General features: G+C 38.9%; 1 protein-coding gene across 8 annotated transcripts in view; it reads left to right on the plus strand.

Moving 5' to 3' along the window:
- Positions 1-17,603, plus strand: part of Ten-m (teneurin transmembrane protein Ten-m) — a 748,404-nt gene that overhangs the window by 685,853 nt on the left and 44,948 nt on the right. For 2 of the 8 annotated variants that reach the window (XM_076533046.1, XM_076533050.1), the window contains exon 1: positions 2,312-4,964. The exons of 4 other annotated variants lie outside the window; for them this stretch is intronic. In XM_076533046.1, coding sequence (XP_076389161.1) covers positions 4,859-4,964 — 106 coding nt within the window. In that variant the 5' untranslated portion in view covers positions 2,312-4,858. Of the gene's footprint in view, positions 1-2,311; positions 4,965-17,603 lie in introns of those variants that run through there. 2 more of the 8 variants (XM_076533048.1, XM_076533051.1) reach the window with 1 other exon arrangement.

A 17,603-nucleotide genomic window follows, 5' to 3' on the forward strand; every position in this document is an offset into this window, starting at 1 on the left:
CTTTGAGAATAAAATTATTGCGAACATTTATTAATAATAATAAGTTAATATTTGAAATGCAAAAAGTTATCAAATTAGTTATTAAAATATAATAAATTAACAAGTCACTAAATTCAAATATGAAAAATTTGTGATTTGACATAATTTTGCTGTAACAGAATATTTAATTTCGAAATTCCTAAAATTTCTGAATTTCCTCATATCGCAATCGTTTCAAGGATTGTTATCAACATTTTTAATTTGCAATTTGTTAAAAGTCTCATTATCGTGCAATTTATTCTGACCCGTATAATCGAATACAGATTTAACGAAGGTTGGATTGCATAAATTATACTCACAATTCATTGACCTTAACGACCTTCTTATCAACCTGACCCATTTACCAGAATTACGCGAAACATTTTTATTTATTTATTCCTTTCCTTGTGGTGAATAATTTAGTCGAAATATCGGTTTAGATCGACCTGAGAGCACCGAGAAGTCGACAGGTGGTTGAACAAGAGAAGCATACTTGCATACATTGTACAATTAACGTTTATGAACACAAAACTAACGAATTATTATAAAAAATATCATACTGTACCTCTATACTGTATATTTACACCTAATTCATCGAAACAAATATCGCAAAAATCAAAAAATAACACTTTTTACACGTTCAAACCGTTCATCAGCTGTTCGTATAATCGCCCCTTTAAAATGTGTAATATTACTCGCTTGGGTTTGAAGGTGTCAAACACCGTGAAAAATGGTTCTATCAATGTTTTATGAAGAAGACTTTAAACGCAGGAGAGTAAAACGGTGTTTCGTTATGTAATCGTTTGAACGAACTCGGCAACAGTTTCGTTTTCATCAAAATTTTAATCGTGGAAGTTTCATGGAAAAGATAATGTTATCGAGGACAAACGAGTCGACGATAAGCTCGAAGAGAAAGAGAGAATTATCGAACGTCGTTTGCCTATTCTTCAACATGATGGACTTTTTCTTATTGGCGAGGCGAAGTTTTATCAAGTAACCGGGTCGTCTATCGAGAAGTCGGCTGTGTTTTTCCTCCGAGCGATTCGAATTACTTCCAGCAGCTTCGCGCCATTCACGGGATTCGCACTCGACCTAATGCCTTCGTAATGCATCGCGAATTAATGGCCGAGAGGCGAGTTAACGAGTCAATGGTTAGCGTAACGAGACTTGAATGGGCTAACACGAATGCTCGTGCGTAAACGACCGACGGAGAAAGTATTGACGGTAGCGAAGAACGTCTGTTTTCCCTTTTTATCAAAAGAAAACAGACCGGAGAGCAAGTTTTGTTTCGTTCACACAATATTTGACTACGGAATTGCACCAAGAATAATCCAATGCTACACGATTGCTTCAAATTTGTGAGGCACCAATTTTCGAAATTTATGATACAATTTTTTTACTACAAAATTTAAATATTTAACAATAATACAATTTTCTGATCTGAGAATTTAAATATTTTTAAATAATAAAATTTTGGAATTCAAAAACTTAAAAAAAGTGACATTGTCTAATTCAAAAATTTATAAAGCTAAATATGTAAATGCTTGTAAATTGTTTAATCGAAAATTTGAAAGACAAAGAGTTTAAAAATATTCACATTAAAAAATATAAATGTAAATCTCTTCATGTTTCAAATTTTAACACTTTCAAAATCCAAAAGAAGAACAAAAGTAAATTTTTAAACATGTCACATTCTCATTGTTCCAGCTTCCAACGAATACAAATGTCAAACGAGTTTAAAAATAACCCCTGTTTCGAACAAGATAACCACCGATGCCCAAAAAGCACATCACAAAAAAGCAGCATACTCAAAATCCACATGCCACCCCAGTCTATTCTTATCCTCTCGAATTTCACACGGCACTGAACGAATTAAACACCGTCAGCTCAATTTATCGTCCCCTTTCGCGTAGGCGTTTGTCCAGAAGCCGACAAAAATTTATTCTTAAAAAAACAGTCGATCTCTCTGGTGTATCAAAGTCGAGACACCCGTATACTCCTTGATCGTCAAAATCGTTCAGGGTTAAGCAGAGGGGGGTGTGAGGTAGGAAGTGAATGGCGAAATGAAAAGATGGGAAAAAGGTAAAGAAAGGAGCAGCTCGTACGAGGGAATCCACTGCAGCATCAGTGAAGCAGTGGTCGCCCTGATCGTCGACCGGCTGTTGTCTCCCCCCTTTTTCCTCACCCTACCCTTTCGCTACACCCCCCCATATATACGCAGGGCACCCCTTCCCCTAGAGATATCCCTGGCGCTCGTTTACCCCTACTCCCGCCCTCGGCTCCATCCGCCACAGTGTCGGGAGTCATCGGCTGGCCCTGTATCCTCGGTGTTCCTCAGTCTGTCAGTGACCGCGCAAGCGTGCGGGTCGTCCGATACGTTGGTTGCTCCGTGTCTCCCTCGTGCGACCTTGCTTTCGATTCCGCGAGAACTTATCGAGATTCGAGGGTCGATCGATCCTCGTCAACCAACAATCGACGCGTGCTGTTTACCGAATACCACGGTGCAATTTATCGGGAGTCGATCGCGTTTCACTTTGGAGTGATCGTTTTTTATCGTCGATTAATTTCGGAGTGGTTGATCAACGTGTTGTTTTGGACTCAACGTTGCTGGACAACGATTTTGAGTCGGACTGTAGCGGTGCAATTAGTCGAATTTGATTGTATTCGACTTTCGGGGAAATATTGAAGTGCGAGTGAGAATTTGAAGGTTGTGTTGTTTCGACGAAATCGACGTTGCTGGACAACGCTTTTGAATCGAACTGTAGCGGTGTGATTTATCGACAGATGGTTGCAGTTGACTTTTGGAGCACCGGTAATATTACCCGTTTGGGATTTGATAGTTAATTGCGTTTGGGAGTAGTAATCGATCACTGTGTTGGAACTCAGTGTTGCTGGACAACGCTTTTGAGTCGAACTGTAGTAGTGTAATTTATCTGGGAAGCTTTCGATTGAGGCATCAAAGTGTGTTCGAGAGTGATAATCGACTGGTTAGTCGAAATAATTTAACGTCGATTTATATATATTTTTGACAGTGTTTTCCAATTTCACCCATGTGAGCTTTTGATTCGAAAGCTGATGTAATTCGTCCAAAATCAATTATAATCAAACTTGTGAAACCTTTCAATTCATACCAAGTCATCAGTTGTCATCTTTGATAAAGTCGGCGACGTACATGAAAATTGATCTATTAATGTTGAGGGACAGCGCTTGAGGCTCAAACTGCAACATTAAAAGTGTAGCTCGTCAAGAATCAACTGTATTTAATCATTCCTGAAACCTTATTACGGAGCTTTCGGCTAACACTGAAGCATCAACCTCAAATTCATCGATAAAGTCAATGACATACGGAAACATAATTTATAAATGTCTGTTAATTTTGAGGGACAGCGCTTGATGTTCAAGTTGCATCATTAGCAGTGTAGTTTATCAAGAATCGAATTTCTATAAACATTCCTGTCAGTTTATGAGGAAGCTTTCGACTTACATTGAAGCTTCAATATTGAATCTAATCGATGAAGTCGATGGTACAAAGGAAAATAATTGATTGGTGCATGTAACATTGAGGAACAATGCTTTCCACTCAAACTGTAACACTGGCAGTGTAAATCACGCAGCATCTATTGTATTCAATCATTCCTACAAGTTTATTAGGAGCTTTCGATACAGATTAAAGCTGCAAGGCTCGAACTCATTGATGAAGTCGATATCCGCGAAAATAATTTATTAGTCCATGCATCTTTGAGGGACAGCGCTTTCTGTTCAAACTACCTCAGTTCCTGTGTAAATCGCCAGGAATCTATTGTATTTGATCATTCCTACAATCTTGTGAGGGAGCTTTTAACTCAAACGTGGCATCAACAGTGATATAGTGAACCATATATCCTTAAGTAATTCATTAGTGCACCTAACGTTGAGGGACAGCACTTTCTGCTCAAACTACCTCAGTTCCTGTATAAATCGTCGGGAATTTACTTCATTTGATTATTACTAGAATTTTATGAGAGAGCTTTTAATTTAAAAGTGGAATCAACAGTGTAACTCTTTCCTAAAGTGAGAGAGTGAAAATTCATTAGTGCATCTAACGTTGAGGTACAACGCTTTCAACTTAAACTGCCTCATATCGAGTGCAATTCACGAAAATTCAATTCTCAGCAAACGAGCTTCAAAATTGTATCTTTAACAAGGACAATCGATCTTGTATACACGAACGAAAGTGAAGGAATAAAAATCCTAGTGAAGTTTCATGGACATTCCGTGCTCCCTATCGATCAGCAGTGTATTCAACCCTCTCGCAGTGCGAAGTTTCAGGCTAATCAACGTCCTGCCTTAAAATCGTGGAAAAAAGTGCATCAGTGCATCACAACGTTTTCCAAGGATATTACTCGGCCGTGATCGTGGTGTTGCCGGAGGGCGTTGGGAAAAAGCGATTCGATCCGTTCATCCGGAAAGAAGTTGCCGTTAGTTTTTCGCCGGAAAAAAGTGTCGCTGTTTAGGTGCAAATTCGCGCGGCCGATCCATGCAAATTTGCGCACGTCGAAGGAACTTTCGCCAGCTCTGAACACGGCCGATTAAATCAATTCGATCGCGGACCGAACCATTTTGTTTTTTTGCTCGTGCCGTTGCCAACTCCGTTCGCAACTTTTTCGCGCGGCCAACTTTAATTTCGACGGGGTCTCTCGGCTGTGTGCGCGTGTCCCTTTGAAGTCCGACGAAAAACGGGCGAAGACCCGGCCGGAAAAATCTCTGTCGGGCGAACGAAAATAATAGGAGAAGCGGCGACGAGGATTTTCGGCGATGCCGGGTGGCCGATGACGAACGGGGATCACGATTTCGCGTCTCGATGTGCGATCCCACGGCGTTGTTGGACCTGGTGCCCAGCGGAGGATTACTCAAGAGGCCGTCCATGGACTATAACGAGTACACGTACTGCTACGGTGGTGGTCGAGGTGGGTGGTATCCTTCCGTCCCTTCTTCTCGCGCCTAGTTTTTCTTCCGCCGACCTGAAACCAGTCCGTGCGGTCTCGCGAACGTGCAAGATTTTCCCTGGCTCCTTTCGTGCCGATTTCTTTCCACTTCGCTGTAGCGATTTGGATGATTCCCGACGATGCAGACGACGTCGGACGTGACGGGATGCCGTTCGATCAACATTCGTACCACCTGCTTTTTGCGGATCTTACCTTCGTGGTTCGTTGTTGCGTTTTCTGCTGGAATCCTTGTACTGTCGGTTCTTTCCACGGTTGACTTTTACCTTGCAATGTCTTGTGGTTTCTTTCAGTATTTATTTAAGTACGGTGATCGTTATTTAATACTTTAACAATATACAATTTTTATTAAAAATTGGAAATTTGGCTTCTTAGACATTTGCAAAAATATACTCTTCACGTGTTTAGTATAGGAAGATAATATAGTCGAGAAATGAGTCATTAGTGATTAATTGTGTTTTGTTTCTGATGCCTCGTATCGGGTGCCTCATGTTTCGTGCCTCATATTTCTTGGAGCCTGATGTGTTATATTTGATGCCTCATACTTATCGTATCATACTTGATAATTTGTTCGTGATGCCTCATTCTTGACATATCATACTTGATACTTTATTCATGATGCCTCATACTTGACGTATCATATTTATACTTTGTTCGTGATGCCTCATATTCGATACCTCATATTTGTCGGTTCATACTTGATGCGTCATACTTACTGATTCATACTTGTTTCATACTTGTTGTCTCACACTTGTTGTTTCATACTTGTTGTCTCATACTTGTTTCATACTTATTGTCTCACACTTGTTGTTTCATACGTGTTGTCTCGTACTTGTTAATTCATACTTGATGTCTCATTCTTGTTGTTTCATACTTGTTGATTCATACTTGATGCTATTTATTGCTCATTTGTGATATGTTGTACTTGATGCTTCATACTTGATGCCCTGTATTTGAAAGTTCACACTTATTATATTATACTTGGAAGCTGAAGCTGGATGCATCATACTTGAAGCTTCATACATGATACACCACACGTGAGAGTTCATAATCGATACATCATACTAGGACCTTCATACTTGGTATTTCATAAAAGTTTCATAGTCTTATACAATGTAATAATTGGTAGAGGCGTGAAACTAAATTTGAAACACCATATTGAGAGATCAATACCTAAATTAATTTGTTATATGTACGTCTCACTACTAACATTAATAAGCCTGTAATCGCTTAGAGTAATTCGTATGAATTTAATTAATAATTCTAGTAGGATTTATCCTACTTCATTTTACGTGATAATTGCATAATCAATTTCAATCAAAGCCTCATAACTCTTAGTCTAAAAGCGCAATCATGTAAGTAGTACATTCTGCGTGTTTCCCTTAAACATTAATACCTTTCCAGAAATTTAATACTATATTAACATCTAATACCGTGTTAAAACTGCTAATCATGTACATACATTTTCATAATAAAGGCCTCAGAGTGTTCTCGAACGTAGATGCTTTAATGAATGTAAATTATTCTACGCGTTTAAATGATTGGATAATAAATGTAATGAAAATGAGAGATCATGTTACGCGACATAATAAATTAACGAGGATTAAAAGCGAAACAAATTACGAAAGCTACAGTAGCATTTTATTATTTTTTTTTTTTTAAGGGAGAGAAATGTAGAATGGTAGGAGGCAGTTTGTAAAGGATAAAATGGACAATTTTTTGACTGCAATTGATTGTCCCGCGTTAACGCAGAGGGTTGCAAAACAACATCCCCGTGGAGTAGCAAGGTGATGTCACGCAACTGCATTATCACGCCGAACGTTATTTGTCACGTTGACATTTCGAAATCGTGACGCGTGGAAATTTTTCATGCGTCGAAGCAGGAAATAGCGTTCCGCGAGATTTCGATTCCGGCGTAAACCGGAATTCCACCCCCGCGTTGATGAACCAACAGAAGGAAAGAGCAAAACGAGAATCGTGAAATTTGCATTATCCCGATTGAATCGTGATTATACCGTTACGCGGTGAATCATTCGAACGTTTGGGAAATCAATCGTAGAGATGAATTCTTGTGTCTGGTTACAAGCTCGAAATGCGAAACGTTTTGAAATAGAAAAAGTAGTTTTAAAGAAGAACATACCTTAAGCAAACCACTCGATTCAGATCTATAAAAATTCTCGTGTCTTTTCAAGACACAAAACTTCTTCAAAATACCACTTACGGTACATCAATTTGAAGCTTAAAGCTTCCTCAGTACTGCTATATAAGAGCTTCATCGATACTTTTTGCATAAAATGATAAGCTATCGGCCTCATGGAACCGTTATTGTAAACAGAAGTATATACCCTGTTTGACTGATTAAAGCCTAGTATAATTTCATCACATAAAAGTGCTTCAAAATGTTACTTACAGTGCATCAACTTGAAGCTTAAAGCTTCCTCAATGTTACCACATAAAAGCTCCACCGATATTTTTTGCATAAAGTAACGGATTATCGGCCTCATGCAACCGTTACTGTAAACAGGTATATTGTTTGACTGATTAAAGTCTGGTACAATTTCATGACATAAAAGTGCTTCAAAATATCACTTACCATACATTAATTTGAAGTTTAAGGCCTCCTGAATATTACCATATAAATGCTCCATCGATATTCTTTACATAAAACAGCGAGTTTTCGGCCTCATGAAACGGTTACTTTAAACAATAGCATATAACCTGTTTGACTGATTAAAGTCTTCTATAATTTCATGACATAAAAGTACCTTAAAATGCCACTTACGGTACATCAATTCGAAGCTTAAGGTCTCGTGAAAATTACCATATAAATGCCCTATCGATATTCGTTGTGTAAAATGGGTTATTGGCTTCATGTAACCGTTAGGCAATGACCTACACCCTTTTTGACTGATTGAAGTCTGACATAATTTCGTGACATAAAAGTACCATAAAATGACACTTGTGGCACATAAATTTGAAGGGCAAACGCTGACAAATATTACTGTACCCTTTCAAATAATTTCGATACAAAATGGCGGCCGTTATTGCAGATCGTATAGCAACTTTTGAAACGTATAAACTCAAACACAGTTTCGTGACATAAACATATATTAAAATACCAGTTATAGCATATCTAAGTTTAAAACTTAGTGCCTAATAAAAGAACAAAATGGCTGATTCTTCCTTGAATCAGTGAGTAAAAAAACATAGAGTTTAATATTGCACATCAACAAATATTCAATTTTCGCTTGTACGTCAAAATTAATGCAATTTTGATTAATTATTCCTTAGAGAATATGCAGTTGCTCGGTAATGCAACTATTTGTTAAACCACCCTGTACATGAGAAAGAACTGTAAGACATTATACCGCTAATGGACGATATGTAAATTGATTCGTTGTTTATTCCAGCGAAGAACCGGCCATTTTGTGTTAAGAATATTGATGGAACCTTTACGTAGTTATTTTCTTTAAACTTTGAGCTTTAAATTGATGTACTGCAAGTGCCACTTAGCGGTAATTATATGTCATAAAAACGTGTCAGATACCAACTAACCATGTATAAATCTTACTACCTATAGTAAGAGATCTATAGCTTGAGGCCGGCAACTAATTATTTTGAACGAGATATATTAAGAAAACGATCATGTGACCATTTGTATTAAGCTTTAAGCTTTAAATTAATGCATCACGAATATCATTTAGACACTTTATTAAATCGTATTAGACTTCATTCGTTTCAATGATAGTTTTATGTAAATTTTTATGTAGTGACATTTTGTATGAGAAATATTAATGAGGGGTTTACATAGTCATTTTTGTTGAATTTTAAGGTTCAGATTCATGTATTATAAGTTCTAGTTCAAAGTACTTTTATGCTGCCACGTCGAACTTTATGCGTTTCCAATTTGCTAATTATTCTCTGTAGTCCGCAGCTATTTTGAGTGGCAAACAATCAATGCTTTACACAGGTAATTTTGTCAAGCTTTAAATTGGTATGCGTCATTCAAGTTATAAAATCATATTAAAAGTTAGGGAACCTAATAGTGTACACTTTATTGTTTCCTGCAATGGAGTACACTTTATTGTTCTGTATTAAGAATATCGATGGGCCATTTATATAGAAACATCGGCGAGACTTCAAGCGTTAAATTGATACGCCATAATTGCCATTCTGAAATACTTTTATGTCACGAAATCACGTCAGACTCGTTATCTTCCGAAATCGGCCAATTATTCTTATCGTAAAAACACAACTCGTTCTGCCGACAATTAATTAACAGCAATAAACGCTCGAATACGTCAACTTTATTTTAATCTATCCTGTTCGAGCATCAACTCGTTTCAGACAGAACTGTGTCGCAGTATCGCCGAGAGAAAACGCGAACGGTAACGTCACACGAAAAAGAAAAACACCGACGAACCACATGCATTTTGCCCGACCACTTATCACCATGGTGCATGCAAATCACTATACGCTAAATTTATCCCCCGTGTAAATTCATGCGCCTCGAGACCTCTCGTGTATCGATTACCACCACGAAATCTCCTCTTATCCAACGATCGAACTTGCTGTTCGCGTGATAAAAGCCTCTCTCTCTCTCTCTATTTTGAGCACGGATCGATTTTCCCGGAGCAACACTTTCACCGGTTTTAAAACACCGTGATGAAGGGGGGTGGGCGACTTCCGTTTTAACCAGGAGGGATACAACGGAGAAATAGAAACGCGATGTTTTCGTGATTCGGGGGTGTTGACGAGATGTTTATGAAAGCAACTTCTCTATTGCGGACGTAAATGGGCCATTGTTACGCGCCACGATGCTTGGGCTATAATTGGCCGGCAATTGTTATCGTTTGATTATTCTCGCAACTTTTATGCTACCATAAACAAATTCTCGCATATATTTCCAAACTGGGTTATTTGTTCCTATCTTTCTTTTTCGCTTCGCCCTGAGTGACACGCTTTTTGGAAAGAGTTTTCCAAGATTACCCACAAAAGGGATGATTAATGTTCCTGTTTAAATAGGCTACCGAAAGGGCCACCAAACAAATTTTTCACTAAAAATATTTTTATCTTATCATTCTGACGCCGTCATCAATCACCTTCGCGATTCGTGACACGACTTGAGTTATGGCATCACTTTAAATAGAATGCATTTGTTTTCGTTTCGGTATTGCAACAGTGACTCATTGTGTACATTACGCAACTGAGAATATAATTTAGCCGATGATTTATTTATTACGACTTAATAATATTATCGCAAACAGAACTTGAAATTACATCTCTTTAATAGTATTTCCCGTTATATCGTTACGGAGTAATTGGCAATATAAAGAGAGGTATTCGCCACAGATTTGAATTGCAGATTTTTATGGAGTCTAAATTTCTGCAACAAATTTCATGAACAATCATTTCAAACATATAACAATCTTTAAAAGTATTTCGCGAGTTAAATGTATGCAATTAGTCCATCGAGAACCAAGATACGTATTCTTTTTCTGTAACTGCACGCGTTTACCAAGGTGTTTATCAAGCTGACATTTCCAAATGCCGCACGGTTTATCAGGTGTTCCCGGTGGAAAGCTTAAGGCTAAGTCGCACGCACGCGCGATCGCGAGCATGGGAACCAACGGACGTGCATCGAATCGACGACGTCATTAAATTTACATAATAAGGCGTCGCGTGGTTCAGTCAGGGGTTGCAACTGCTATCGCTCTTGCTGTTGCTCTCTATTGACACTGCGACGTGGATGTTCACGTGCAGCTGCTGCTTAAAAATCATAGTTACGTTTCTTAATTATCATATCTTTACATTTGACTGTCGTGACACTGTACGTGTATGTTTTTCTTCAAGAATCAAAATGTCAGTACGTCATTCAATTTTGTAGATATTGTGTCTCCATGTTGTGTTAAAGTCATAACTTTTGTCGTGGCATATCATACTTGCACATAGTTGATTTTTAAAAATTATGCTAAATGTACCTTGAAAATCCAGTGTCGTGACAATATAACCCTTGCCAGAACATGATATTTAACATAGCAATGAAAAAACCTTGACTTATCGTGACTTGAGAATGTACCATAACAGGGATATAAATAAAACTATGTTCTTTTTTATAAATCTCACAATATCCTTGAAAATTACACGTTCTTGTGAAATCACATTTAATAGTGTACACTTCTGTGAGTATTTTAAAAAAAATTCATTTCATAAATCAGTTCACAATTTGGAGTACTGAGTGCCTCATAGAGGAAAGTCCAGAATTTGATTCTTAGAATGTATGTCCATTTGTCACTACTTTCATCTTTAAAAATTCCATATTTCTAGAACCGCAGAGTTAATTTTCTTGTGTGCAATAAAATTTTATAAAAGTATTCATAATTTGGAGTATTGCATGCCTCACGTATAAGGTTTGATTCCCCGAATTTAAATCCTCTGCTCTTCTCAAATTTCCCGGAAATATGATATAAAATCTCCCATTTTTACTTTACATTTAATTAACCAAATTTTCTAGTGTTCTTCAGTAAGATTGCGTTTCATAAATGGATTCATAATTTAAAATACCGCATCCCTCACACAGGAAAGTTCGGGATATAATTTTTTGCGCAAATCCCCGAATTTAATTACCACAGCATTCGTATCTCTCCCGGGGAAAATTTTCTATCTCAAATCGATTCGCAAGTTTGAAAATGGTGTTCCTCACGTTCGTGCCATAGCCCGCAGCAGCAAAGCGTAAAACATCGCTTCCGGAATTGACATGGCGTCACGTTCGCCGTCAGGCACCCCTCCGAACGTGTTTCTATTATCGAACCCCGGCCGCTAAAATGCTATTGTAACGAGGGCGGGCTTCTTGAATTACTCGGGCCCTCCGACGGGATTAACGTCTGATAATAACAAGCGAAAGATGAGGCCGACCGTTGATGCAGAATATGCTGCATGGGAAACGATTCTGCGGTTGCCGATTCCTCATTAGAGGCACGCGCTCGGTTTATCGGTTACCACGTAAGTCTATCTCAGACCTGCCTCTGTGGAATCTAATTGCCAACTTAACTGTCGGATGGGAGAAGCTGCTCCTTGATGCATCAACGTACGATCGTGGATCACTGTGACCCGATGAAAGTTCGACGAGGCAATTACTGTGTCGCAGCAGGGGTTTCTCTACGTACGATGGTTAGACAGGTGACTCAAAGACGAGATAGGTTAGGTCAATGGGGATGAACACACCATAGATAGGAATAGGATATTTATTATCAAATCCTTTGAACCTAGAGATGCATAATTGCCTACACTTCCTGCGTAATGACTGCTTGAGGCCGACGACTATGCATTTTGCACTAAATATATCGGTAAACAATTTACACGGTTATTTTCAATATACTTTAAGCTTTAAATTGATATATCGTTGATGACATTTCATAATGTTTTTATCGTGGAATCACGTTTAACTATTTCCGAGGGAAGATTTTTGTTGCTAAATTAAGGTGATTGGTCACGTAGGGGCTGTTTGAAGCCGACGACTAATCATTTGAGATTATGTATCTTGACAAATGATGTGCAAGACTAAATTCATTGGACTTCAAGCTTCAAATTGATGCCTCATAAGTAACTTCTCGCTGTATCGTTGTTGTGAAATCACGTATCATTATAATATTTATTCTTCAAATTTCTGGCTAATTGTAATTGATGGACAATTGTACACAGTTCTGAAGTAGAGACTGTTTGAGGCCGACGTTTCACCATTTTGGATTAAAAATATTGAGGTGTGGTTTTTATATTCAGTTATAATAACCTTTAAGTTTCAAATTTATGTATTATAAACGCCATTTCGCTGTGTTCCTGTTATGGAGTCGCATTAAGCAGTTTATTCTCTCATAAATCCGTTTTTTTTTTGCGAAGCTCGTGCAAAATTTCAGTAGCAGAACCAGGTACCTTAAGATCGTCTTCTACGACCTCGTCAGGCCTCCTTCCAATATCCACGATCTGCCAAACGCAGAATCCGTAGCCCCATCCCGCCATTTCTACCCCGAAACCGTCGAGGACCCTCTGGCTTCCGTTTCTGCTTCATCTCCTTCCTTTATTTTCCTTCTTTTACGAGGCTCGTCTCCCCTCGTCCTCCAGGTCCGACTAAACGGCCACTGCATCGATTTTAACCTTGGCTTTGCGGATTTATTTTAGCCCGGCTTTTTCCGACGAAATAATTCCTCTTTGATGCCAATAATTCTGCACGATGTATATTTTATATTTCCGGCCAGGCTCGTTTCTTCCGGAGCGAAATTAATTAACGGAAACAGGTGGGTGTTAACAAGTCGAGTGCCATTAACAGACGATAGAAATCGTTGGCGTGTTATCGTGTTGTAATATCTCCGTTCCGTGATTGGCCGGCGGTAATCCGGTGATACAGGATCTAAGAGCGTAATCTAACTATTAACTAAAGCCCTTCCGCTCTCGGGGTCGTTAGTACCTTCGCGCAGAAAGCCGTGATTCAGTGACGTGACCACGGAAGAACTTCCGAAGGCCTCTCTGAATTTCGAATACGCCCGGCGAAAGGTAAACGTTGGCGAAATGTTATTTAATACGTTACTGGGCCTTGGTAACCTTTGGCGAGTTTTAGAACAATGGTTAATGTTTCGCTGAATAAATACAAGAGTATGTAACAGGGATGTGGTGGTTGTTGGAGAGTTTGTTTTGTTAGAAAGCGTAATGGGATATGAAAATTCGTGGGTTATTGGAGGAGCCGGGAATAGCTGGGAAATCAGGTCACCGCGGGTGCATGAAAGACCCGACTAACTTGGAAAATTCAAATTGTTAAAGTGTTATTCTAACCGTTCGTGCAATGAATCATTTATTGCTCCTTTTTGGAAAATGTCAGTAATATTCTCGGAAATTTTATGATAAAGCTTTTAATATTTTCTTACCAGTATTCAGTTACATTTTACATAATTTGGTTGAATTATACGATGGAACTTTATTTTCACGTTTCAGAGTGTATGCAACAAAAAAATCGTGGCCTTATTAGGGAAATGGAAGACCTCATATGTATATTTGATCCCAGTTTAAGGTTGCGATGACCTCACTGCGATATTTGCTGGACTCATAGTGGCATCATACGGATTGCACATTAAAAATACATTTTTTTATTGATAGTATACTAGTTTGACATGTGATTCATGCTTTACAGTGGCTTCACGATAACTTTTCAAAGGCTTCACGCTAGTTTCATAAAAGCATATTTGTTCTATACTTATCTCACATAAATTTGACAATTGTATTATGCCAGTTTTGCAATAGTTTCGCTTCAGTTTCAACTTAACTTGAAAACGATGCGTTGTGGTGTCATAATGGTCCCTTGCTAGTTTTGAAGCCGCCTATGATAGTTGTACAATAGTTTCACGTTAGTTTTTACAGTGACTAGATTTCTCATTGTGGAAATTTCACAACGACCTCATAGTAGTTTTACGTCAACGTCATCAATGACTTCGTGGTGACTTCACAACGGCCTCATAGAACTTTTCGTAATTGCAAGATGACAAGTGTACGTAATAGCCTCATAAATGTTCTTGTAATAATTCCGTGATAACTTCATAATGGCCGCATGATAGTTTCAAATGATTTCATAATAATTTAGTAATGGCATCATATGTTGACAATAGTATCGTGTTCCTTTCACAAACAGCCTCACACTGGCTACACGATTGCCTCACTGCAGTATTGCAGCAGCCTCATAGTTTCACGCTGACATCGCACTTCCAGAATATTTTAATGCTACTCTCAGAATTGCCTCACGTTTCACTCACTTCGACTCTAACCATATATCGGCCTCAAAAAAGTTGCCACTATTTTCATTTCAAATATAATACATACATATACGCAGTTTCTTCCAACAAAGAAAACAACTTCTCGGAAGAAACCTTGTTGGCCGTCGAGCGTGAAAAAGTATACGGGTATAGATTATGACGTATCGTCACGAATCGCCCACCTATAATCGATCCTCGCAGATGCGATCGGGCAGCGATAATGGTCGAACGCGTGGGCAAGAAACAAGTCCTGGAAACGCAACGATGCTCCCGTCCACGTATGTAGTTTACACGGCCAGATGATCGGAGCTGTCGTCGGCTCCTTATTAGCGTTCTTCGCACGCGAACCAACGCTGGAACCGGTCGGTCGATTCTTCGAGATGCCAGTCGTCCACTGGCGTGGCCATGTTTCAGTTTCTCACGTTATTGCGACCTGGCTGCCCGCTAGAAAACACTCGTCGGCATTAATTATTCCGATGCTCGTTTCGGTCGACGAGGATTGCGGTTCCGGGAATGGCTACAATTTTCGTGGCTGGCGCCTGCTCAATTTTTAAGCCTTATTGGTCTGGATACGGGTTTCCCGATGAATTGTGGGCAGAGATTCGCGTATTGTATGAGGATCTGTCAGAAATATTTCAATTTAGAGTTGTGATTTTGATGTTTTTATAGAAAATAGGTGCCTCACTTCTGTCATGATAAGAAGCCCTCGGATTTAACTTGTGGAACAAATATTAGGAGGGAAGTTATGATTTTTCGATTTGAGTTTGATATATTGTCTTCAGAATTACTAAAGTATTCATGTACCTCATAATGTAGCTATTATGAAGCACTTACGTTTCACGTTTTAGATGAAGGTTATGTAGGAAGCTTTACAGTATTGAATCAAGTTTGATATTATCTCAAAATTTCTTTGAAAATCCAGCGTCCCATACTGTAATTAGCATGGAGCAGTAAAGTTTAACTTCTTGGTGAAATACGGAAATGGAAACTTTAGAAATTACATTACCTCGAAATTCGCAATGAAATCCAGTTCTATATTCTCTTATTAATTTTATGAAGCAGTCACGTTAAACATTTCCTAACTTAATATCGGCCTCATGCCATATTACTTATGTAGTCGAATGCCTCATAATGGCATAGGAAATATGAGACAAGCAATTTACTACAGGTGTTTTTATTTTACAGTCGTAACTGATATTTAATATATTATTTTACCATTGTTAACAAACTCAGATGCCTCATAACATTAGTATGAGGCACTAAACTCATTTGAGAAAGGTGTAGGCAGCTTTGAATATTCCACCGAAATTTGACACGTTTCATTTACAACTAATATTTCATATATTATCACAATATTGCTGATGCACTCAGGTGCCTCATACCACAATCAGCGTGAGATATTTAACTAATCCAGGAATTGCGTAGAAAAGCTTTGAATTTTCCACCAAAATTTGACACGTTGCTCCAAACTTGCTGAGAGTGAAGTTCCACATGCCATAAATATTATGAGGCAGTGAAGTTTAACGTGTCCTAACGTTCTAACGCTTTCATAACGAACGTGGCACGTTTACAACATCATGAAGTACACTCGAGATGATGGAGCACGAGCATACGCCATATACCCGGAACAGCAACAGCACACGCACCGTTACACGCCCCCAAAGTCAGCGTAAAAACGCGAAACCATGCAAGCTGCTGCGTCCCGTTATTCCCCTCGTATTCGTCGTCCGTAACATAAATCGCGAAGCGAAAGTGCAATCGTAAAACGTCAAAAATTTGCATGTTTGCATAAATCGCCGTCCTCAAAAAAAAAGTGGAACCCTTCCGCGAAAAGAAAAAACTACAATTTGATTCGTTTGACCAAACTCCAATCAGCGAGAGGGAAGCTCGATTCAATCGAGCGAGCCAATACTGCGAGCGTTCGAGCAAAAAGAACGAAAAGACAAAGATGAGGGTGGTCGGGGGTGAAGAAAGTACCGACGCCGCCATTTCACGAGTCACTAGATTTTAATCGACGTTAATCGGTCATAAATGGCAGTTGAGCGTGCAACTACCACGGCTATATATTTTTTCTGCACGCCTTGCGCGGGGAGGCGCGGATAAGTGGGGAGAGGAAGAGCAGAATAATGCACGGTGACGAGGAAAATGGAAACGGCGAAGAAACGATAACACTTTCAAACCAGAGACACACGTTTCACGAAGACGCTTATGTTAGGTGATTGAAACGTTAGGAAGCATATATGTTCATGTGAATGAAAACATAGAAGTAGAAATTTTGAATTTGGGATTTGGGGAGTTTGGGATTTAGGGAATTTGAGATTTAGAGAATTTGGGATTTAAGGAATTTGGGGAATTTGGGATTTGGAGGATTTGAGGGATTTGGGAGATTTGGGGGATTTGGGGAATTTGGGATATGGGAATCTAGGATTTTGGGAATCTGGGATTTGAGGAATTGGGATTTGGGGAATTGGGATTCGGGGAATTTGGGATTTGGGGAATTGGGATTCGGGGAATTTGGGATTTGGGGAATTTGGGATTTGGGCAATTTGGGATTTGGGGAATTTGGGGAATTTGAGATTTGGGGAATTTGGGATTTGGGGAATTGGGGATTTGAGAAATTTGGGATTTTGGGAATCTGGGATTTGGGGAATTCGGGAGTTAGGGATTTTGGGAATCTGGGATTTGGGGAATTTGGGGAATTTGGGATTTGGGGGATTTGGAGAATTTGGAAATTTGGGGAATTTGGAATTGGGGAATTTGGAATTGGGGAATTTGGAATTGGGGAATTTGGAATTGGGGAATTTGGAAT

The sequence above is a fragment of the Megachile rotundata genome, chromosome 6, assembly GCF_050947335.1.
Source record: "Megachile rotundata isolate GNS110a chromosome 6, iyMegRotu1, whole genome shotgun sequence".
Lineage (NCBI taxonomy): Eukaryota > Metazoa > Arthropoda > Insecta > Hymenoptera > Megachilidae > Megachile > Megachile rotundata.